The sequence below is a fragment of the Electrophorus electricus genome, chromosome 12 (assembly GCF_041902795.1).
Source record: "Electrophorus electricus isolate QZ-2024a chromosome 12, ASM4190279v1, whole genome shotgun sequence".
NCBI lineage: Eukaryota > Metazoa > Chordata > Actinopteri > Gymnotiformes > Gymnotidae > Electrophorus > Electrophorus electricus.
The window spans coordinates 15,036,781-15,061,286 of NC_137508.1; the positions used below are offsets into that span (position 1 = coordinate 15,036,781).

Consider the following 24,506-nt stretch of genomic DNA (forward strand, 5'->3'; position numbering starts at 1 on the left):
TCCTCTTTCACATCTGTTTTATCCTAAAGATGAAAAAGAGCATAGTCACACTCTTCTACTGACATAATAGCCAGTATTAAGCCAGCAGTGCAAATCAAATATCCTAGATAGGTTTTATTAAACCTGTCACTTATTATTCTATTCTATTTCATTGTATGTATATACAAACCCTTTGGAATCATTTGGAATTATTTGGATTTATGCATGAATGGCACTAAAAATGCAGCTGTAAGTATCATTACATCACAGCAACAGTAGAATGTCATGGGATGGCAATGTGTACATATTTTAGAAATTAAAATCAGTGATGCAAAGGTTAATTTGCAAAGGCACAAACTTTTTACTGTTCTAAACTTTGACTACAAAGGAATCTAGTGATGGATAACTTCTCAAAGTAGAGCTAATGCTATTGGTTCTAGGCTGATTGTCGAATTAAATTTAATTTTATTAAACATTTGATCTCAATGTTCCATTCCTAATCCTAATATCTGGTGATGCAATGCTTGTGACCACATTTAAAATACCAATGAGACACAAAGACCCCCCCCCCCCCCCACTCACCTGCAGCATGTTGTGTAACATTACCTAGGCTGGCCTGGAGGCAAAGCTCACTGCTTTGAAGTCAAGCTCAACAGCTGGTGTTTGTCAAGACAAATGTCCCTGTTTTCCTTAGCTACTCAGCATTTATGGAAAGGGCATGCTAAATGGTTGAAAAGGTACCTGAATCTGGTGCTGTCTGCTCCAGCTGGGGATGATTCTGAATCATATTTTTCTACAAAAGTAGTTGATCACCGAGCAGAAACACTTTTAAAATATAGGAAAAAAATAGTTTGTAATGATGGCAATTGTTCAATACAGAAATTCAAATACATTCCAGAAGTCCCCCTTACTGATGATTGAGAGATTGGTTCTCAGTCTTATTGAGAGGAATCACAGCACAAGGGCTTCTTTAAACCCCTCTATTGTTAACACCTGGGCTTGAAAGAATGGCCCTTTCACAAGCAAATTGTGGCCCAGCTTTACAGAGAGATTTTATAACAGAGTGCAGTTGACATTGGCAGGAGTGACATGGCTGGCTATGGAAAACTTGCATCCCACTCCATTCGCAGGAGATCAATCATGGCAGCATGTTTCCCCAAAGCTGCACATTTCCAGTGAGAAGGGAGGTAAGGGCCTGTAAAATAAGCTACTTGTGGTTTGGGCTTATTCTAGTCCTGAGGATCCCAGAAGGTCCCATGTTACCCCTTTTGATTTCACACAAAGCTCCCTGTAACACTGTCAGTCTTATACTGACAAAAGTGCTAAGACTAATGCCTGCAAGCAGTTGCCACTCCCTCCTCCCACCCTCCCTTCCCATCCCATTGCTGCAAGGGATGCAGCTACCATAGCAACTGCTGAGTCATTCTACGTCTCCTTGTCGCAGATCCTTTGATATATCCCCCTCAGGCAGCCGGGCCCTGTTTGTTCACTGTGTCACTTGACCATACATCTTAGCCGTCGGAGCCACTGCATGAGAGGACAAATTGCCACAGGTCCTGGACTGAGCGGCAGTAGCTGGTCGACGGAGCTAGCCTGATGGGTAACGTTCCCAATGCAGTGAAGCATTGCCTCAGCTATGAGAATCTCATGGGGGAATCTTTCAGGCTGCCATCGTCCTTCCAGGAGAAGAAGGTGGGGGTTTGCTTCTGTGCATGTCCACTACTTGATTTACACATGACACGAGAGCAAGACAGAGCGATACGGTATCATGTGTGATTGCAGCCATCTCTTTAATAGCTTACCTATTAATAAGATGAGCAAATATGGCAACATGGTTGGTTTTAAAAGCATTTCATGTAGGAGTATTATTCTGTAGACATTAATAACATGAGGAAATAATAAATTGAATCAATGCTAGATCAGGAGTGTTGCATCGGGTTGTGCCTTAACCACTGAGAGATGGTCTCAGCAGTGAAGTTGCGTTTTTTTAAGCTGTTCAGATACTCTGTGGACCATCTCATTGCCCAATACTAGTCTTATATCTATGAACTTAAACTTGACTTTTACTGTAAACAGGAAGGAACATAAATTGTAAATGGCCTGGCAGTGAGCTGAGGATCTGGACCTTTTGACTCAAAGCCCAAATTCACACACATCATTTGAGAGGAAATACATGCAAAAACTCCTGTTTCAGGTTTTACTAATGTTTTGGGACATAGTTGTGTCATGTACCCTCATTGGCATTCAATTTGCAGTGGCCTGAAGTACACAAGTTTCCAGACTTTGTCAAAATTGTGGAGGTTGGGCCAAGAGATGGGCTTCAAAATGAAAAGGTATGTTTTTTTTTTTTGTTTTGTTTTTTAAATACTCTGCACAAAACAACTAATGACTAATCTTACCAAATTAAAATAGATTCAATTTCAGTTTAGATATTTTTTTCTTTTTCTGTATTGCATGCTTGGCTACTGGTTTGCCTAAGAACTGCACATTTTTCAAAACAAACATAATTTACACACATAGTTCAAATTTTCTTTTTCTTATTGCATTGCTGAAACGAACACAAACTAACCTTGAAATATGTCGGAAACATGACATGATACAACCATCTGGCTCATATGTTATGTATTTTGTATGAGTCACTCACATTTTATCATTCCCATATTCACATATGCCGTAACTCAGGAGAATGACTTGATGACAGAATTAGTTCCTTGAGTGATGACACACTGTGATACCGAGAGCATCATTTTGGAGAGAAAATGTTCAAGAAATGAATGCAGGCAGGTGAGCGTAGTAAATTACTTTGTGCACAATTACAAGCCAGTGGAGGCTCATGTGTGCAATTCTTACATATGCCTTTATCCAAAGCCAAACTTCAAAGCTCAATATCGCTGCATTTTCTCAATTTTTATCTCCTAGGAAATGGTGCCCACAGAGATCAAAATTCAGCTTATTGACATGCTCTCCCAGACGGGCCTGTCTGTGATAGAGGCCACTAGCTTTGTGTCCTCAAAGTGGGTCGTGCAGGTAATAACCCTACATTGTAAGCTCATGTGGCATGCTGAGTGATTTACTATGGACTCATTGTCCTGCTCAAGAGGGCTGAGGACAACCTGTGCTTGGAGTATTCCAGCTATGCCTGTATTCTTGCAGATGTTTTGCTGGGGAGACAGATTTCTATCATAGCTGGAGAGTTTTATGTAACAAAAGACAGGCGCTCTAACATTTACCAAATTTACAAATAATATCAATGAAAGGTATTTAGAAACCCTACAACAATTATACGTTATAAGCAGTCATTCTCTTGTTCACTCAATACATGAAAATACCTAACTATGCCATCATTCGTGTGAATATAATGACTCAGAATAGTTGCTAAATCTGAACTTTAAAGGATGAACAGGAAAGGAGTCAAAACAGTTTCTTTGGGGCAGTTGTGATACTGACACACAGCTCTGGATCTGCACAAACTGTAGTGTGTCATTCAAATAGTTTATTATGCAGGATATAATAGATACATCTATCTTTATCATCCTGAGCTTCTACCTCTAAGACACACATGCTTGTGGTGCTGAATGCAATAGAGAAACTAGCAAACTGAAACTAATAATCTGTCTTTTTTGTCAAAATAAGAGGACACGTAAGTATCTGTATCCCTAACTCGAATATAATCCCCGAATATAATATAAATGCAGGACCACTGCATCTTTGACCACTGGTCAAAGGTGAGGCAGTATCAGCCTCTGTATCTAACCCATGGATTTTTGCCTGTTCTTTTTAAGATGGCAGACCATAATGAAGTGCTTACAGGGATTAACAAGTCGCCTCATGTTAGGTATCCTGTCCTGACACCCAATATTCAGGGCTTTCAAGCAGCAGTAAGTGAATGTCTACAACATTTGCATTTGTTTACCTGTGACATTTTCAATTTCTTAACTGTGCAAAGGTCAGTAATGTTGTCTGTTTCTCCGTAAATAAACTACTTTGGGTTTGCGGACCCTTCACCTGTACTTCTAGCTTTGATAGCATTTCAGCCCTAAACAACACTGTGAATCATTGAATTTTAAAAATTATTTATAAATGTTTATCCTGTCTCTCTTAATTGCTTAGCTGGTTAATAGGTCAAAGTGTGTTCACAACTTGTGTATACTATCTCTTGATCTCTTTTATGGTATTTCTTCCAATAATTAAGTTTGACAATTTACATTTTAAACTTACTACTTTAGTGGTCACAAAAATTGTAGGTTTTACATTGTCTATATTCTATAGCTGGCTTCTGTTGTCATGCATTATTATAACTTCTCAAGATGACAATGTTGCCTAATGTGCATAGGTTCATGGCTTTAAACAAGGACACTGCAGATTTGTTTTCTGCCCTCTGTTATACCTTCATTGCTGCTTATGATATCTGGTTAAATTCATGTTCATCATGGTACCCTTAACAACCCTGTCCTTCCCAATACTGCCCTTGCTTCAAATTCTATATGTTTTATTTATTTTTATGCCGATAATAATATGCGTTCTCTGCGTGTAAATGCAAGGATTTTAATGCCAAAATAGATCAACTCACAGTATGGGTTGAAAGCTCAAAAACAGATTATAGTATATTCTAAACCATGGTTAAGTAAATATGTTTCCTATAGTGACATAACCTGTCTGGCTATAATCTTTTACAACAAGATACGATGTCTAGGGTGGAGGAGTGGTATGTTATGCCTTTTCCCAAGCAATTTGATTTAAAGGTTAACACTGGCCTAGCAAACAGCAACTTCTTGAGAGCTGACAGGATGTTACCGTCCTCTTTCAGCATCCATTTGTACCCTAGTGCCCTTAAGCAATGCCTTGCAACTTTCACAATACCTGAGCTATTTTTTTGGGGAATCTTGTTTGGAACAAGGTGAGATCTTCTGAAAATGTATTACAACAATGTGATTGCTTGAATCTCCACCAATTAATAACTCCCCCTAAATGTGATCCTAATATCTCTGATAGGGCCACACAGATTGATGTGATTTTGTACTAACTTACCACGTTTGCTCTATTCTGGAGTGTTTTGCACTTTAGTGATCACTGTTTCGTTTTGCTGATGAGCAAAGTGGTCACTTTGCTAAAGTTGAACTATGTAAGTTTGGGGAATTGGCAACCTCTCTACTGGAAATATTTAATTGAATGAATCATGTGGAAGAACATTTTATATCATGTGCTGTGTTCTATTTCCCTCAACAGATTTATCTGATGATCTAGATTGCTTTTGTCAGTATTGTGAGCAGTTTACTAGGAGAATATTTTGTAAAGCCAAAAAGCCATAAAAAGCTAACTCGGCATCATTCCTGAACCACTTCAGGTCACAGAGTTGTCGCCACCTCTGAAAAGCAAAATCATGCTATTGCTTTCCCTTTTAGCTTACTTCCAGTTCTTTGTTCCGATATCTCTTTATTCAGCATTTCTCTCTCCTTTCATTCAATTACTTTCTGTGATGTACAGATCAGCATGGTGTGCCATACCACCACTAAAGTTACTCAGGTAATCAGCCCATCCAGCTGGACCTTATTTTTTAGCCTGTGCATGTGAGGTTAATATATAAAAACATTTGACATGGTCTGAAAAATTCCTGCCAAATGTGACCTGACAGCTCTGACTTTTGATTTTTTGAAGCAGAAAGTCACTATATTCTAGCAGTTTTTTTTTCTCTTGACTTAGTATTATGATTTTATTTAACAAACAAATTTTATGTCGTGCAGCTTTAAATTTCCCAGTCAAATTAGTCAGAAGAAAATACTCAAAAATGTTAATACCTTTTCACATCATCTAGCTGAGTTGAACTGGGACAGGGTGTGAGTCCTACTGTGAAATATACATGGGAATTGTTATAGTGAATTTATTGACAAACATGCCACTATAAAGAATAAAAAATGTCCTTGGTTTTCGCGTGATTTGGCAGTGCTTTTGCAGCAAATAAAATTACTGTTTGTTGCATAGCTTTCCAAACTGGATCCACAGGAGACAGACTTTTATTTTGTCAGATTCAGAAGAAGGCAACACAAGCAATGTAACAGTCAAAATCTAATTACTTCAAGGAGAAATTTTATATAGTGGGTCCATTATGCAGCTATTTTGGAAAATAATGAGATAAGCAAATTAGCAAATAAAACTTCAGGCATGCATTTTTCATTAAAAACAGATAATATTCTGATTACCCATATGAATCTTATGGCTGGTCATTTTAGGAAGTTTTGACATGTTTCTTCTAATTGTAGCTGTCTGGAGAAGAGCTGCTTGCACCCTGGCCCAATTCATATGCATCTCAACTGCAGCATCTTGTTCAATACCTTCATCTTGTTTGTATGTTGTCTTTCACACATTTGTACTTAGGTTTCTCACAGTAGATGAGGTTTTAAAGGAACTGCTCTAAATGGACTGCAAAAAGCCAACTGGGTCAGATGGGTTAGCCTCATTCTTTGTTAAAATTGCAGTTCTAATCATTGCAGTGCCATTAACTGATTTTAGAACTTAATTTTTAAGTTCTCCATTTGTACTGATGTAGCCATTATATGTCCTCTTTTTAAGGGTGGTGAGCTTGCTGACTATTGCATTATTACCATGCTCTGCTTCTGAAGAAACTTGTCAACATGTAGCTAACTCAACTAACTATCTTGAGAAGCATAACATTTTGTCTATGTTGCAGTCTGGTTTTCTTTCAGGTTATGGATGTGTTACTGCCATTTTGAAAGTTGTATCTAATATAATATCTGCACTGGATACCTCTCAGACCCTGTCGCAGTTTACTATCATGCCTCTACAAATTGTCAGGATTTAAAACCTTGATGCTTGCTAACAAAACAAAAAAAACCTCAAGTAAGGCTCGGCTTGAAATACCATGCTTCAAGTCTCATGGAAGACAAGCATCAAGACTATTCTCTGTCCTGGCTCCTAGATGGTGGAACAAACCTCTGCTTCCTGACCGGGCAGCAGAGTCTTGCAGACTGAAGATTCATCTATTTGTGGATTATTTAAATGACCACTGACCCTGCTCCTATGTTGACCAACTAAAACTCTAGTACTTCTTGTTTATTGCATTGATTGTTGTCTGAGATAGAACTTATGTACTTTGCACTTCTAGGCATCAGCATTGATCCCTGTATTTCAACAGTATTCTAGTTCATTGGTATCTTGGACTCTAATCTATTGTACTGGCTAGGATGTTTTCTATGAGTAAATGGCAAAGCACTTTTGTAAGTTGCTCTGCATAAGAGCGTCTGCTAAATGCCATAAATGTGAATGTAGCCAAACAACACTGTGCAGCAATATTTATTGATCCAGTGAAAGTCTTTGATTCTGTGGATCGTGTCAACTTATTAAATAGACTAGGTAGTACTGGGGTCTCTGGACACTTTGGCATGGTTTTCTAGCTATCTTTCTAAAAGGGTGCAGTGTGTAAATTTAGACGTCAAAGTCTCTCAGTCCCTCCATGTGTCTAAAGGTGTTCCCCAGGGCTCATTATTCGGTCTCACTCTCTTTTCCATATTTATTAATGATATTGCTTATTCCGGTAATAATTCATATTCATTTATTATGTATATCCTGGTAGTACAATTTCCCCAGTGATCCCTCTATTAATGCAGTTTTAAAATCACTTCAGAGTGGGTTCCCCAAGGTTTAACTGGCTTTTACTGGCCTTAATGTATCACTAAACACTACCAAGACTAAAGTTACGTGGTTTGGTCAGAAGGGTACTGTGCCCCCTCTCACCTTTAATATTAATTAGTACTAGTAATTGTCCTAGAGCAGCTTATGTTTTACAAATACCTAGGAATTTGGCTAGATAGCGTGTTGTCCTTCTCTCACCTTGTCCCTCACTACATTGCAATCAAAGTTTAAGGTAAAACTCAGTTTACTGTATAGGAGTAGTTCCTCCTTTACATGAAAATGCACCATTCAAAATCTTGATTTATCATTCTGCATTTGATTTGTTACAAACACCCTCTTCAGAACACACTGAACACACTCTGTATACTCTGGTTAAATGCCCTTCTCTGCACACTCAACATGACATCCACTGGTACACACTTATTTATAAATGGATACTCACCCCCCTATTTATGTCAGTTATTGCAGCCAGTTTCAGTGGCCAAGTAAAAAACATCAGAGTGAAGGTCTCTAAATCCACCACATCCTTTGACCTGTTGTTATTTCAGTCAGCTGTTGCTAATGACTGGAATCTGTTACAGGGAACAGATTAATTTATCTCAGTTTTTGCTTTTATGGAATTCCATATGGGTATTTTAACAATAACTGTAAATGTTTCATTTCTGCTAAATGTATTTGACTTCTGTTTGATTAATTAGTCTTTCTCTTTTGTTGTTTGCTGTTTGTTATTTCCCTTCCCCTTTTACCCTTCTCTACAAGTCAGACACATGTCAGGCCATCATTGTAAATAAGAATTTGTTCCTAATGTCTTGCCTGGTCAAAATAATGGTTAAATTAATTAAAATATATATAGTATGCACACAAGCCTGACTAAATGTTTTCTGTTAAAGGTCGAAGCAGGCGCTGCCGAAGTGGCTGTATTTGGTTCTGCTTCTGAGACATTCAGCAGGAAGAACATCAACTGCTCTGTGGAGGAGAGCATGCAGCGGTTTGAGCAGGTCATCTGTGCAGCCAGACAGGCATGCATACCAGTGCGGGGGTGAGCGCTGCTGACTGTAGCCCCTGCTTCGAAGCACTTTATCCTGCACATCCAGGCCACATGCCTTATCCTTGTCACTCTTTTAAGTTACATAGGCCCCATATTGCTCTGCTATTTTGCTTGTAAGGTTTTGAGACAGGGACACCTGAACAACAATGAGATGATTCCTAAATTAATGAGTAAATAAGTCAAGTTCCAGATGTGCATGCATCCTGGTGCTTTGGTATTAGTCACAAGCACAAATCCAGATGTGTCCTAGTCTTTCATATACACAAAAAAAAGAAAAAGAAAAAAACCAGAGATGTGCAGTGAGAGCAAGCACTTTACTACCACACATAAGCCTGACATTGGCATTCTGGCAAAAGTCACTAAATGCTCGCAGGTTGAGATGACTGAACAGTTTTACCTTCTCAAGGGGCCCAGAAGAGTCTATGGAAATTCCGGTAGCAAAACTGAGGTATCGTCTGACAGACGAAGGCCCAAGAGAAACATTCTCAACTTTTCACTTGTTTGTCCACTGCTCCAAGCAGTAAATTTCCCCCTTCCACATATGGAAAGCGCATATAGCTTTTAATTCTGCTCTCCTGCCTCATTTCTCATTGGCCACTGTCAACGATTGGAACTATTTAACACAAAGTTTGACACCAGCCATGTGTTTTGCCTGCTCTAGCACATTTGATTTTATTCTGTGATGAATGTAATCCGTTGTAAGGGGATCTTTGGCAGCTGCAGACTTGCCGTTGCTGTAAAACAACATTTGACGTTATGGTGCTGACTTTCTTTCTAACACAAACAATGCGGTGCTCAACGCTCCCCTTCTGTCTCTGACTGTATGTCTTGCTTGTTCACAGTTATGTTTCCTGCGCCCTAGGCTGTCCATATGAAGGACAAGTGCATCCAGCTCAAGTAACGAAGGTAAAGTAAGAGTCTGGCCAAACCTAAAGTGTAAGCCTCCCCGCATTCCAGTTCTGAACCCGAATAAGTCTTTGGGAATTCAGAGCTATAGACATACCAAACCATAAACCCACAGACCATCCAAACACCACTCGTCCTTTCCTTTTCCTTCCCTCTTTCCAGCAGTCTCCTGGTCCCCAGAGACCCTTATTACTGTGTTTGCTGTAGAAGCCGCAGCCGCAGACTGGGCCCTCTGTGTGCGCTGTGACTCCCTCCCATTGCCCCCACTGGTTGTTTACCTTTCCTTGGGGGGGGATTATGTTTTTATGGGCTCTTCTTCCCCCTCATTCCACCCAGGTTGCAAAGCGGCTGCATGAGCTCGGCTGCTATGAGGTATCCCTCGGGGACACAACTGGCATGGGCACGGCCGGCTCCATGGCTGCGATGCTGCGCGCCGTCATGGCCGAGGTGCCCATCCATGCTCTGGCCGTGCATTGCCACGACACTTACGGCCAGGCCCTGGCAAACATCCTGACCGCACTGCAGGTGAGCAAAGCCCACAGGTTCTGAATGCTCCCTTTATGCTCCACATGAGAAGCGATGGCCCCTGAGGCAAGGTAAGTTGTGTAATAGTTTGTGGCAGGTACAGACTGTATTAAAAATACAAACTTTAGCATGTTTAACACTGTGCTGGCACAGAGAGGGAGAATTAGTTAAGACAAAAACTCATTTATGTGTTTACACTGTTGTTGAAATTCTGAGAGAATTTGGCCCATAACTATTAAATACAATGTTTGGAGACAAAAAGTAGGGGAAAGCTTTGTGAATATCTGTGGCATGCTTGGGTGTTTGTGGGTTTTGGTAAGATGGGAACATGATACAAATGTCCAAAAATCCCCTTTTAGGGAAAACACACATAAAAAAAATCCTCAAATGTGGTCCAGAATTCCCCAGAATAATGATAAACCTAAAACACATTTTGCAGTCTCATAATTAAAAAAAAACCCACAACATGACAGCAGATCACACCTGCCCTGGGGCTCGTAACATGTGATTCCATGTGTGATTTTCCCCTCCCCCCCCCCCCCCCATTTCACCACCTCTCCCTTCGTGAACTTAAAACCGCAGAAGCTCCGGATGTGGAATGGAGACGGCTCCTGCGCGGCTTTATCAGGCCCTCCGCAAGCCCTTTTGTCCTTTCTTTCACAGTTTGTCTTCACTTGCCATGCCGCGATGCTATTTGGGGGCTGGGTGGGACGGCAGATGAGAGGTAGTCGAAACAAAGGCTTACCTATTGGATGTCTGTTTCATATGACAGTGGCCTGGTCTTGACAAAGCCCGAGAACTGGAGGGGAGCATAGGACCTTTGGGGGTTTATGGGGGGGATGGAAGGAGGGGGTGGCTCCAACTCATCTGTCGCTTAGCCACTGAACCCCCGTAACAATCCTTTACTTAAAGGGCAAGAGGGAAATTATCCTTTCATCACCCGCTACTATCCACATGGAGAACAGGGAGAAAGGAAAACCCCAGGCTCTAGTATTCATGCCTCTGCTCCCCCCTCCCTGCCCCCTTTCCCCGCTCTGTCCGTCTGTTTATCCATCTCTCCCCTTCTGGAATTTGTAACCTTAACTGTGGCCAGGGCGCTATGAAAGTGGCCATGAATCTCCGTGGCCAATTTTTTAGAGAATTTGGTAACATGAGAGAAGGACCTATATGAGGCTGGAGAAGGAGGAATGATGACTTGTAAACAGGAAGTGAAATAATTCCCATTCCAAAAGAATTGTACTTTTAAATGCTCAGTTCTCTTTGAGTCATTTCAGTTTGACAGACAGCATTTAGCTGTTGTGAGAAAAATCTCCTTTATTCTGACAGATGTTTTTGAAATGTTCAGAAATGAAGGCTGACCTTTAGTCTATTTGGACATTTGTTACTCAAAGAGCTAATAACATCTACTCTTAACACCTAAACGTGATAATTGGGTGAAATTGGAGGATGTTTTTCTACAAAAAAGTGTTGTTTGGAGTTAGCTATGGTTGCTAAAAACAGTGACACTTGCAAATATGTACTTTACTAATGCATGACTCATATTTTTTATTCATCATGGCCTGACCTTAAATCATAATTCCAAATTAATTTCAATTTAAATACTCCTATTTCAGAACATATAAGACAAGTATCAGTTAGAGGCACTAACAGATTTCCTATTTTGTGTCCTACATATTGTACCTATGTAGTACATTTACATTTACACCATTGATCAGATGATCTTGTCCATAGCGACTTGAAATAATTCTTAGTTGTCTTCATAGAAGTAGTCCCTATGCTAGTATACCTATATAGGCCTGAGTAGTATAGTATTACAGTAAATATAGTATACATATTTTAAGAGTTTTTCACTGCTCTACCACACACATTTTATCCTTAAGGGTGTGGTAATTATCTGATGAGTTATGTATAGTATCTGAGCAGTCAGGGTTACTCCAGTATCATTACTGAGAAACACTGCTTTAGAGCACGGGGTTGCAAGGCAAGATCTGATGCCCATTAAACCTTGTCAAGCATGAAAGCCCATACAAAAGTCTAATACAAAATACCTACAAATCAAAGCAAAAGGGGGTATTTGTGGGTATACTTTTGTTCAGGATTCTTCATAACGTTTTGTAAGTAAGCCTGCTTCAGAAATAAATACCTTTTAGGCCAGCTAAACTAAGCGACCACCTAGTTGCAAGACATATAGGAGCTTAAATAAGAGTTTTGACATTTGACATAACTGACAGCTCCACTCCCATGCCATCACACTCAGCACCCCCGACACGTTTTGAGAACAAACAGAATGAGGCCTGAATGCCTGAGAGAGAATTGACATATGCGATGATTCATCATGAACACCCCATGTATATGCTTGCCAATTGTGCTCCAATCAACTACTCTTCAAAAAAAACCAAAAAAAACCATAGAGGAAATTAAAGATTTTACCAAAATGTTTCATTAGTCTCTGTCACCAGCTGAGCTAAAAATTCATTGTGGTAGCCCGTCAGCTCCTAGCCCCTTTCCCTTTTGTTCTCTGTAAAAATGTGTTGTGCACTTTGTGCCCTTCTTGTCCTGACCCCTCTGGCTGAATGAAAAAAAAAAAAATCTATCCCTTGAAAGACAACTCATAATGACTCGGCCAGGGTATTTATTAAATTTGGAAAAAAATATTGACAGAACACAACTGGCTAGACAGCTCTGGCTGAGTAGAAGTGCTCTGTTCTTGCTCATTTCTGACAGCTTTGATTAACAAATAGTAAGAGGGAAGGTATTCTTTTTAAACACCACAAATTAGTTCTCAATAACTCTAGTTTTACTTCCAGAATTCATAACAAAGCTTACAGTTCTTTAAGCTGTGTGGGTAGTAATTGGAAAATTGCACTTTTGGGGGGTTAAGAGAGCAAATGCTGAATAACATACATTTCTAATTGTAACATATATTAATCATAATATTTTATGTAATATGAAGTCAAACACCAGGTCGCTAAATGCTTCCACATTAAACCAACATTTGAAACAATTGTAAACAATTACAATAAAAATGATCATTAAATCACTTCAACAACTTTTAAAAAGAAATTTAGCTAAAGTTGTTTGTTACATGATAAATATCTGTAACTGACTTCAGATGTCACAAATGTAGTTCTTTTGTCTCTGGCCTGCCTTTCATTTATTTCATGTCGAAATGTGATTCTCTAAAACACATTTTATAGAGCTTGATGGGCAGTTCTCTATGTGCTGGATGATAAGCACTTTTTCTGTTACTGAGAAAACAAACCTGAAAACATGAAGAAGAGCGTAACCATCTCCTCAATACTATGCCTCTGCGGGAAGCGAAGCATATATCTAATGACAGTAGGGTGCCTGACCTAACAGGAAGTGTGTGACCTGAGAGCAAACTAAATGACCCATGTTTATGTAGCCCATACTTTCAGTGTGGTGGGTCAGAATGCAGGGCCAGCACTGTCTCAGGGGTCCTGTGGTTGCGGCTGGGAAACAAACCTATCACTCTGCTTCCTCTTCTCTCTTTTAACAAAACAGAAGGACTCCTGATACATGAAGCTTTTGCCCTCACAATATTTTGAGTGTACATTTCAGAACTGGAAATGGATTTTAGCTCTGTGTGCTTAAAATTGTCTCAAAAGGGCTCCTGGATAGTTAGTTTAAAAGAAAACTGTGCGGGGAGGCATCTGAAATCAGCAGGAGGTTCAAGTCTGACTGGGAGAAAGAGAGCCACACCTTTAGTCACCTTATTAATCTTTCAGGGCATATCCCGTAGCTTGTGACAATTGATCTTAATTTAGCACAATGAACATTCAGTACCTTGCTGGCTTATTGTAGAGGTGGAGAGTATCTGCCCCAGAGGTTAGCCCTGAGATAGCATTCTTAATTTACTTTTCATGTTCCTATGGTGATGGCGTAGATGTTCTCCCCATTTAATCCTTCAGCCAGGTCATCTCTCGCCTGTGTTAACTCGTTTATGAGCTATCTGGGCGGTCTGGGGCAAAGGCATCATGGTGCTAAATTAAGAAAAGCAAAAAATGTTTTTGTTCTTATTTCTTATTCAAAACAAATTACATGCAGTAATTTTTCATAGTTTGAATCTTTCACAAACCAACCTTTCATACACTGGAATCATTTCAGTAATTTTGTTCATGACCCCATGTACATGTAGTATAGGTGTTTACATTCTTGCTTATGTGTAAGTCACTTGTATCTATGGAGAAACTTCTTTACCTTGGCCTGGGGACACATGCCTACACCAGAGGGTATTCATGGTCTTGGGCTTCCTGAGTGAAAATTTCCAGCTTCTCTACAAAATAAATAAATTCTTTCTTTCTTTCTTTCTTTCTTTCTTTCTTTCTTTCTTTCTTTCTTTCTTTCTTTCTCTCTTTCTTTCTTTCTTTCTTTCTTTCTTTTTTTTTGTTCTTCCTAATGATTGGCCAAAAATATGGTACTCAGGAATGACTGTGGCCTCATATGGACAGCTCTGTTTATTTATAGCGAGGAAGTGCTGTTGTCCCAGGTCGGAAAGCTGTCAGCATGCTGAGCTACCCTCCAGCACCTTCACTCCAAGAGAAATGATGGCTTTAAATCCATCACTACAGTAGAGAGTGGAAGCCTCAATTCTCCCTATCAGTTTTTACCTCTATTCTCTTAGCTTTTTGTGCCTTTTACCTCAAAATCTCTCCTCCCACACCCACATCACTCCATAACTTAATGCATGTCTGCGCGACAACTCCAAGGTCCTGAGGCCTACCCACAATCTATGATTCTTAATGCCGCCTACGGCTCATTGACTGCAGCCCTGCAAGCAGTCCACATCTGGTTTTTGGGCCGGGTTGGGCTAACTGAATGCTGCCAATTTGGAGTTCCGGACCACCATTCCCTGAACCTGAGCCCATGATTCAGGTCTCTTCCTGACTCTGCTTTTCTTCTCTATATTAACACCTAGACCTGGCCCCTCCGGATCCTTGCAATTAGCTGACAGAGCTGATGGGAAGATCAGCACAGTAAATTAAGGCTTGCTGTTTACATGGCAGAAACCATCTGCCCGTTACAATATCCGGTGGTGTCTTAAGTCAGAAAGGCCTGAAAATGTGCGGTGCACCAGCACAAACAGTAATTACAGCCTAGCTCAGACAGCGCCTTGCTCTGAAACAGGACCTAGGCCGTGAGAGAAAGCTTCCAATTTGGGCTGCATTGTTAGCTGTCATGAAGGGATCCCTCTTTGTTTTTGCTTCCTGCAATTCTTGTGCCGAAGGACCCGGAATGCATCTCTGTATTGATGGGTCCTGACGCTTCAGGCCCGATTGCAGTAATTTCACCACTCCTTAGGGCACCCCTCCCACCATTCCAGCACCGCCATCACCACCACCCTCCTCCGTTCCCCCTCCAACATCTGGCTTTGCCTGAAAAGCTGGAAAACGTATTTAATATTCTCCCGACAGTCGAGCAGAACATGTGGAAAACATTCTGATATCTTAATCTACAATGCCTTTGCAAGAGAAAGATACATGCTTGACTTCGTAATTTGTCAGGACATATACAAAGGTTTTCGGAAACTTCTGTAACAACCCCAGTGGTCATAAGCCCACAGTCTCCAAAGAGCTGTTTGCCCTACCTGCACAGAGCCAGACACAGTAAGCCATTCAAGTGACTGAGAGAAACATTGTCAAGTAAACAGGTAAATCAAATGTCTATTTCCTATCCAACTATACAAATCACATCCTACTACAGAGTAAACTATCTAAATTTAATCTCAACATGTTATTTTACAACAGGTCTTAAGAAATATATGTACTATTCTAATACCCCAAAGTAAATATTGCATCTAAATCTTCCACTGTATAGTACTCATTGTATTGGAAAACATAGGAATAGGCATCTCTTTTACATAAGTTCCTCTAAAACATTGCATTTTTGAACTCACAACTCACAGAGAGTTCCAAAGTAGTACAAAATCTATAGTAATTAAACAGCTCCTGGTTCATATGATTTCACTGAACACAAAATGGGCTCAGAACTCATTAAAGGTTAGGTTAACATGGGTGATTTTATTATGTTATGATGCTTTATCGGTAAAAATCTGTATCAGCAGGTTTGCCTGCACCAACACAAAGAGAGTATGTGTTAAAGTAAAAATGAGCATTTGAGTGAAATGTCAAATCCTTTACTAAGCAACATTTTTCTGGGAGTCTAGTAAAGTGGTCCAACAAGAGCTCAGGAAAGCAGAAAAACAGAATGCACCATTAATTCTCAAATAGAGGCTTGTGGTCGAAAAAAAAAAAAAACTCACTATAAATTGCAAATTTCTTCAATTACAGTAATTATAGACACTGTTCAATTCAGTTTAATGCTGTTGAAGCTCAGAAAGAGGCACATTTTACAGGTAATTATTTTTTCTTATGTAAGAGCTGTATTTATTCCGGTCCTTGAGAAAAAGTGAAACATGCTCAAGGCCCTACCATAGTGTCTTGTGCCGAGTTATTTGATTGGGTTATTTGATTTTCCAGTTGCCAAGGCATTATTGCTGAAAGTTTGTGTTGAGATGTCAAAGTTGCTCAGTTAATTCTGACCACTATTTTGTGTTACTTTATAAATACATTTATTAAAAATAAATTAACATAAAAAAAATTAAAGAACCCATTTATCACATTAATACATTTCTACATCTTCCTTCCATTCACATGTTTATAATCCCCAGTGTATAAATACAATGGCAACAAACCCAGGGTCGTATAATCCCCGGTTTGGTTGGACTAATAAAAGTGTCAGCAGAAGGTGCAGGTGCTGTGCAGCATACTAAATGTTCCATACATGGCTATTTCCAAGAAACAGAGGCACACAGAAAGTACACACTACAGCAGAAGATAATGGCCAGTATTGTTCTCGAGCTTTACACCCCGCAGCCGTGGAGGTGGGTATTGATTGCCCGTTTTAATGTCTCATTGGCAGATGGGGGTTTCTGTGGTGGATTCCTCAGTTGCAGGCCTTGGAGGCTGTCCATACGCTGAGGGGGCATCCGGTAATGTTTCCACAGAGGACGTTGTGTATATGCTGCATGGACTAGGTATTCAAACAGTGAGTGTGTTCTTCTGTTACTTCAACCACAAAGAGAGCATTGATCGTTGCTATGCATTTAAAAATGCTTGAAAACAAACTTTCTCTCTCAGTATTACTGTAGCCTCTAGACATAACTGATAACGAATGACGTGTGGATGACATCTAAAAGTGCTTACTGTCAAGTTGTTATGAGACAGAAAGCTTTTAACCTCACAGAGATATGTTAACACATAGATGAAGTAGATCCTATAGTGTGCATTGTACTTTTGAAACAGTTGTGAACAAAGAATTCATTTAGTCTTAAAAAACAACCAAAAAAAACAACAGTTCAACCAAAAGACAAGAATAAGGCTTTGTTTTACTGAACTGCTCCCAGCACCTATGAACCTGATATACTGGTGGAATTGTGTTTGTGGTAATTATGGTCTATAGTTTCTCTCACACCCTTATCCACACCCACCTAAGACCTTGAACTAACCAGAGAGCTTTGAAAACCAACCGAGTATCCTTTTCTATAGCACCCCCTGCTGTAGACAAGAACTAACTACTGCTCTATTGAACCTTGGTTACTCTGCAGGGAGTGGATTTGGCCAAAGTGATCGAAGCAGGAGACTTCATCTGCCGAGCTTTAAAGCGCCCCACCAACTCCAAAGTCTCCCAGGCTACTAGCAGGTCTCAGCCATCATTCAATATGTGTGAATGAAAAAGAAATATATGATTAATGCTCTTACTCTACTGTCAACTCTTGCTTCAGCTCCTGCTTATATGTAAATAAGGGCCTACATACAGTAAATGCAGCACTGTTTGACACCAATAGGAAACATAGTCATTTAAAAGAGGTGTCAGCTCACTGTCCATGTGATATGTACATAGATAGTTACTTCACTGGGGTCCTGGTATTTGTTTCACTTGTAAAGGAGAAGGTAGCTGAGGACACTGTGCTCGGGAAAGTTAATCTTCATGTTGCAGTGGGGGTCTTCCCAGTTCATTTCCTGCCCAGTGTGGTTGCAATTAGACAGATGCCCATACAGGGTCACGCAGGTCACAGCAGGTCTAAACCAGCAAGAGCTTGATCATTATTTTCCTTGCTAAATATTTTCATTTCCTTAAGAGACTTGAGGGAATATGTCTGTGATGGTAGACATGCTGAACTCTTAGTTCTCCATTCAGAGCAACTGTAGCATGTCATTACATCTACAGCATAATTGCGTTTTACAGATAATTTATTCTTTTACAGAAAAAAAATTAAATGCTGCCTACTAAAATATGTGCCATACACTAATTGCTCAGTGATACATCTAAATTGTAATTGACTTTGGAAATCATTCCTGTTCTGCCTTAACCTAACAATAGCTTAATCCTGAAAACTTGTATTAACATTTTGAATTACTCTCTGGATCCTGGAAAAATAATACATGTGTTTATTACTTTAAGCCTTAATTAAAACAAAACCAAACCAGTGAAAACCAGTGAAATTAAAGAAAAAGTAAAAAAAGGGAAATATGCCTATTTCTATTATTAAAAGCATACATCCACATTATTCAAGTAATTACGTTTTTAATTCTGTCAGTGATTCTGAATATGTATGTTGATAGTGATAGTGTTCTGACAAAGCCAGGTAATGCACCTTGTTTACACTGCTTTCTTCTTTGTCTGCTCTATAAGATTGCTTATGGCTCTTTTTATCTCAAGTGATCCTTTAAATGCCTGATGTCATATTCCTATTACAAATGTATTCACGTAATATCGATCACACACTGCAAACTGCACCCTGGTCCACGAGATCAAATGTTTGACTGGTTAACCACCTGTGTGTTTACCTCCATTTGAAAGGGTAATAGATATGCAGGCCTTTTCAGTCTTGGCTGAATAGAAGAGGAGGTGAAGGCAAATGGAACAGTACATCTGTTTATTGCAGAAGACTATTGTGCCTTGATCCCTGGATTGTGTGTCACGTTTGGGCAAGGAAAAACTCATTACACAGAATACATACTTGTATGTTTGCATGGCTAGATAGGGAATGCACAGCTTGACCTGAGGTGTGTGATTCAAAGTCATTGCCAAAGAAATGTACACGCTGCATTTTCTTTCTTTCTGTATTTTGACTTTTTTCCAGTTTTGACACACAAGCATAAATGTGCTCATGACAATAACTGCTTGAACATCTTTGATATTGTCAAATATGATATCCCAGATCAAGGTGAACAATGATATGTGCTCCAATATAGACAGCATCAGCAACATTAGATGAGTATGAGGTGCCAGTCCTAGGTTAACTGAGGATTGAGGTGCCAAGGACAATACGGACCAGAGAGACTGGTGTGTACTGATATGAAATCACTTAAGCCATATCCCTTAACTAAAAATTCAATCAGGGTTTGCTCCAACTCTAAGCTACATCTGCTTTAGGATAAGAACCACAAAACCTAAAATACATGTAAAGAGAATTTATTTAGATCAGATATCAATAAGCCCATGATGAAATGCAAAATCTCTGGTATAGAATGACAATTGTATTGAGTCTGTGGAATATAATTATCAGAATCTGAAGTGTTTATATCTGAAATAATTATTCATAAAACAATGAATAAAAAAGAATGAGAATTTGTACATGCACTGATTCTCACAAAACTATTTTATGCATCTTTGTTTTGCCAGGGATCTACAGCACAAGTGATTTTGTGGAGTCTTGTGGCAGATTAAATCTTGCATTCTTTGACAATCTGTGCGTTCTCCTATAGGTAAGGAAGACAAACATGGTAACACCAGTGCTCCAGGAGATATGTGAATAACATACTTAAAGGTAGTTTTACAGAAACCATGCTCACAAAATGACTTACAGTCAACCAGAGCTTACCTGAGTTTGTGCCAAATAATGGTGACTGCAGTTAATATTACCACAACCACAAAGATGTACACCAAAAAGTACCATAACTGATCTGTCATAAATTTAAAAAAAGATATCGTAGCATTACATGGAAGATAACAGTGAGGTAATCAGCAGAAAGCCTTTTCTGCAGGGAACTGTCACTGGAGTGTATCAATAATGCAAAATCATCTTACCATTGAACTGTGAGTGGCCTGGTTTTGATTTGTTTACTTCTGTCTGTAATGAGGCATTTCTTTTTGCCCCATGTAACCCTATAATTAAGACAAGCCAATCAAAATGAAATCATGAGGAACATACATTGACATTAGCACAAAAGTATATCTACAACAGTCCTCTAGCCGCATAGCACTGCAAAGTTCAGTGTTTTCTGTATTCATGCACACTTGACTGATGTAATGAAAGGACAGATTAGCAGCTGATGGGTTGAACCAGGAGTGATAGAGCAGATCAGCACAACACAACACAACACAAAACCAGCAGCTTGGCATCTCTAGACATTATAAAACATGAGCAATGCTCATAAATACTTACTGAAGTGGGACCTGTTTTGAATGGCTTGTTGCAGCATATTGCACTTGTATAGGTCGTGATGATACAACTCCTGGCAGGTGCAAGGACTCTGCAGAATAGACCCCACTGTGGCCACAAACGCCTTTCTACATTCTTTGTCTTCACTGAGAAAATGGTTAAGATCTATGATATGTATCAAGTCCGTGGTTGAATATTCACTGTATGGCGTATCCTCTGGCTCAAAGCATTTAGACAAAAATGCTTCAAATGTTTGCCTGTTAACACAAGCAAGTGCATTTTTACAAGCAAGTTCATGTCCATCAGAGCATCTCTTAAATTATTTATAGAAATCAATGAACACAAGTAAACACAATCATCTACCACTCAGGTGGGAGTATATTGGCCTTAATGCTAGAATAAGTGCATATAAACCAGAGCCATGTTTCAAAGTAGGCTCTAAAAAGATAATAGGTGTTATATTTGGGACATTAATGGCCAAACCTGCACAGCATGTTTCTAGTGCAGCTCTCTAGTGTGTCCAAGCAGCTCCGCAGGGGCACCTGGGCTCCTGTGCAAGAGACGGACTGCAGAGTGCCCCAGACCTGCTCACAGTCCTGCTCCCCTTTCGCACACTGGCAGAACAGCAGCATCTCAGCCACATTCTGAGGCAGACCAGAGTAGAAGCGTCTTGCAGCCAGTCTGCATTGTACATCCTCACACTGAGGCCTCGAGCAGGACTGGACAAATGGCACAAGGTGCCTGTTGCAGACTTCATCCTGGATGCATAGCATCATCTCCTGAAGGCAGGACGCATTTGGGCCAGGCACTAAATCGGGGTGATTGACGGAAGGTTAGGCATGGTGAAATCCATCAGACATTTGGCATACACATTAAGCTCAGATCCAGGTTTTACCATATCCTGAAAGTCTGCTTGATTTCCATTCTCCCTTCAGTTTCATGTTCTCATGCACTGGAACACAGTGAACATTCTCGTGCTATAAAACAATGCAAATGCAATTTAATGAGCTGCAGGTGTTATAATACAATTTGATCATTTGAATATGTGAGGATGTGAGAGCACTGGCTTGGCTGAGCTCCTGCTGCTCTGTCACAGTCCACTGCTGGGCTGCTATGCTCGACTTGTCAGATGTGCCTAGATCCCCATCACCTGCTGCAAAAATCATAGGTTTAACTTCACTGACATTTTTCAGCGTGTGGTCAGAAATGCTACCTGCCACACATTATACCCAAATGCGAATGGCACAGAGAAGCCAACAGCTGCAGGGTGTCACATGGGTCTTCTTCATCACAGGCACACTCTCTCCTCCACGGCGGCGAACGGCCAAAGATGGCCTGGATGGTCTCGTTACAGCCCTCAGAATCTTGCATCTGGCAGTTGCCACCTGATAGAAAGGGGAAAGTAGAAAAGCAGATTTTGCTGGAGGGATTTCCATTGACCACTGATCCATACAGTGGAAGCATTTATTATCTGTAGGTACAATTCACCTCCATCAGACTGCATCATTATAAGTTAATAATGATTACATTTACATCAGTATAAAAATATTGGACACAAAAAAATACCTGGTTCAAAACTATTTATTTTTTACCTCTTCATTTAATGACTTCTTCCCTGGCTTTGCATAGTCCTAGTGTTTTTGAATGATGTTATTTATCTCAATAATCATTCTATGGAAATATGAATCAGATGTTTTGTCTGTTTCTTCTTTTCAAGATTAAATTGTGGCAATGCATTGATTTCAAATAAGTATACAGCAAAAACAACCCTGACTTCTGTGTGCTCCCAAATTGGGTAACCAACATAATCATTTCAAATGATCTTGAGTTTGCTGTGGTAAAGTCCAAATGGCTTACCACAGTATAGATGATATCCCATTTTAAAAGCAATGGCCCACAGGAAATTGTAAGAAATATTTTCTGTTATTACCTCCTGACAAGAAAGCATGGTTCCTTTGCTCTGTGCTATCGCTATTAAGCAGTAGCCTAGGGCCATAGGTTCTTAGAATTTGCTGCGGGCTATCACCGTTATGAGGTATGAAGAGAATTTGCTGTGCCATATCACTTTTAAAATGTATCAGCTAGATTGCGTAAGACATTTGAACAAGTTGTTGTAACATATCAATCATTTTTGGTGATTGTACAAGTCATAGGATAAAAAAAAATGCTCCCAGCAACACTTATACACACATCCACACACAATTGCATACAATCAAACACAAAGTATGGCACAAAAATAAGTCTCTACTTTTAGAGTCACAGATGGTTTGCAGAAGGTTCTCTTCATTTTTACAGAGGTCTGGTGAAACACATGGTCCCAGCAGTGACAAACAGTCTGTAGGTATCCTGGTGCAAACTGTCTGCAAAGCCAGATAGACCCCTAAAACTAAAGGAAAATATGATAATGTTTGCAGTTAACTTGTGACTCATCATTATAATATATGGACTTACCAGACACTTTTTTGAAACATCTTGGAGATATTCTTTATACAGGAAATATATACAGGAAAGATTTTTTGCTCATGCTGGCAGCTACAAACCATGACAGCAATCTTCTAGCCTTTTATAAACAATCATTTTGTTACCACAGGACTGCTATTGGCTGGATCATTCTAGGTGGTGGTTTACTCTCAAAGTGTCAACATGTGTAAAAACTCACTGTGCACCCATTATCATTAAAGCTGTGCTGAGTATTGTTCTCATGCCAAATAATATCTGGTCTGTTTCTCACCACAGGATAGCAGGGGCTGGCATGTGACATGGTGTATAATTTTACACTTTAACCTGCAATATATGTGTACCTGACAAAGTGACAAAATGTAGAGGTGTTTCTAATAAAATGAGTAGTTAGTGTATTTGACAGTTTGCTTCGTAGGCATTTGAATGGAAATGTCCATCAAGCTGTCAGATGTTCTGATGTGTGAAATGTATAATATGTAAATTAGTTAAACCTCTCTCCCTTTCTCTCTCTCCCAATTTCTCTCTCTCTCTCTCTCTCTCTCTCGAATTTCCAGAAACGTCAAAAAGTGAACTCTCAAAACTACATAAAGCATGTTAAATTAAAAGTCATCATATAATAAACCTTCTAACGATCTTAAAGAGACTAGAGAGATGTCCAAATCAGTCCACAACTTTCAGTGTCTGCTTTCATTCTGGTGAACATCGAAATGAATACTCACCAACGACTATTACCGATTTCATAACCCCAATATGTTTGCTCCGTTCGGGTGGTATCTCTTCCAGTTGGCAGTTTGAGTGGACAGCTCCAGTCCAGCCGATTCCGTTTACTAAGGCAACGCGAACGACAACGCATGACGTCAAATCAAATGAAGATAGTTAGCACATATTGGTGAGTGCGATTATTTAGGGTAAGTACGTTGTGCAGGCAATAACTGTATTATCAGCAACATTATATTCCAAATGTAACCAGTGCTCTAAGAATTTGCCTACCTTTTTCAGTTTCAGTTAGAATAACGTATAGCTCTAACGTAAGAGAGTTCACGGTAAAACCAGTAATACGACGAAACTTCAAAGTGGCAGGGATCAGTAATTAGAATAATGCAATATGTAATACAGAGTGTAATTTATACAGTTCTTAAAACACCATATTTGTTTAAAGTTTATTTAAAGTTCAGCTTATTCACATTCTAACTATTATTGAATTGTCTTTAGGCATTTCAGTCATCAATAATTTAAATAATAAGGCTAATTAATATGAAAATGCCACATCCACTCTGAACTCCATTCAATGGTAAATATATATTTCACTCATTGTACATGCACGCTCCGCCTGTGAGAAACGCACTTTGTAATTAGCCTACTTAATACTTTCTTTACCTTTTTATACTTTATTTTTCAATTAAAAAATCGATAACGACAAAGTTTTTAGTCAGCTATTTTTCTGCATATTCGCTTCAGCGATTGGCTGTGGTC

General features: G+C 39.5%; 2 protein-coding genes across 3 annotated transcripts; one reads left to right on the forward strand and one right to left on the reverse strand.

Annotated features, from left to right (window-relative positions):
- Window positions 1–1,457: 1,457 nt before the first annotated feature.
- On the forward strand, window positions 1,458–19,053 carry hmgcll1 (3-hydroxymethyl-3-methylglutaryl-CoA lyase like 1). 2 transcript variants are annotated; one of them, XM_081725251.1, is made up of 11 exons: window positions 1,643–1,671; window positions 2,235–2,312; window positions 2,662–2,763; window positions 2,899–3,006; window positions 3,762–3,857; window positions 8,517–8,665; window positions 9,517–9,580; window positions 9,917–10,105; window positions 17,048–17,173; window positions 17,733–17,827; window positions 18,989–19,053. In XM_081725251.1, the coding sequence occupies exons 3-11, from the start codon at window positions 2,698–2,700 to the stop codon at window positions 19,026–19,028; spliced, it is 933 nt and encodes a 310-aa protein (XP_081581377.1). In that variant the 5' UTR covers window positions 1,643–1,671; window positions 2,235–2,312; window positions 2,662–2,697; the 3' UTR covers window positions 19,029–19,053. The 2 variants fall into 2 exon arrangements, with proteins under 2 accessions (XP_026878665.2, XP_081581377.1); XM_027022864.3 differs by lacking the exon at window positions 2,662–2,763 and having other exon boundaries at window positions 1,458–1,671.
- A 699-nt stretch (window positions 19,054–19,752) lies between these two features.
- On the reverse strand, window positions 19,753–23,828 carry gfral (GDNF family receptor alpha like). The gene is made up of 10 exons (XM_081724790.1): window positions 23,753–23,828; window positions 22,822–22,959; window positions 21,803–21,958; window positions 21,565–21,726; window positions 21,469–21,534; window positions 21,057–21,381; window positions 20,577–20,830; window positions 20,219–20,296; window positions 20,013–20,094; window positions 19,753–19,890 (listed from the first exon to the last, which is right to left on the reverse strand). The coding sequence occupies exons 1-10, from the start codon at window positions 23,772–23,774 to the stop codon at window positions 19,818–19,820; spliced, it is 1,356 nt and encodes a 451-aa protein (XP_081580916.1). The 5' UTR covers window positions 23,775–23,828; the 3' UTR covers window positions 19,753–19,817.
- Between the last annotated feature and the right edge of the window lie 678 nt (window positions 23,829–24,506).

Coding starts and splice junctions, on each gene's coding strand:
- hmgcll1 (XM_027022864.3), top strand. CDS start 1,576: ATGGGTAACGTTCCCAATGCAGTGAAGCATTGCCTCAGCTATGAGAAT. Junction 2,313..2,898: donor ATGGGCTTCAAAATGAAAAG/GTATGTTTTTTT, acceptor TTTATCTCCTAG/GAAATGGTGCCCACAGAGAT. Junction 10,106..17,047: donor ACATCCTGACCGCACTGCAG/GTGAGCAAAGCC, acceptor TCTCATTGGCAG/ATGGGGGTTTCTGTGGTGGA.
- gfral (XM_081724790.1), bottom strand. CDS start 23,774: ATGAAATCGGTAATAGTCGTTG. Junction 21,535..21,564: donor CAGCTCATTAAATTGCATTT/GCATTGTTTTAT, acceptor AGAATGTTCACT/GTGTTCCAGTGCATGAGAAC. Junction 20,095..20,218: donor AGGCCACTCACAGTTCAATG/GTAAGATGATTT, acceptor AATTTATGACAG/ATCAGTTATGGTACTTTTTG.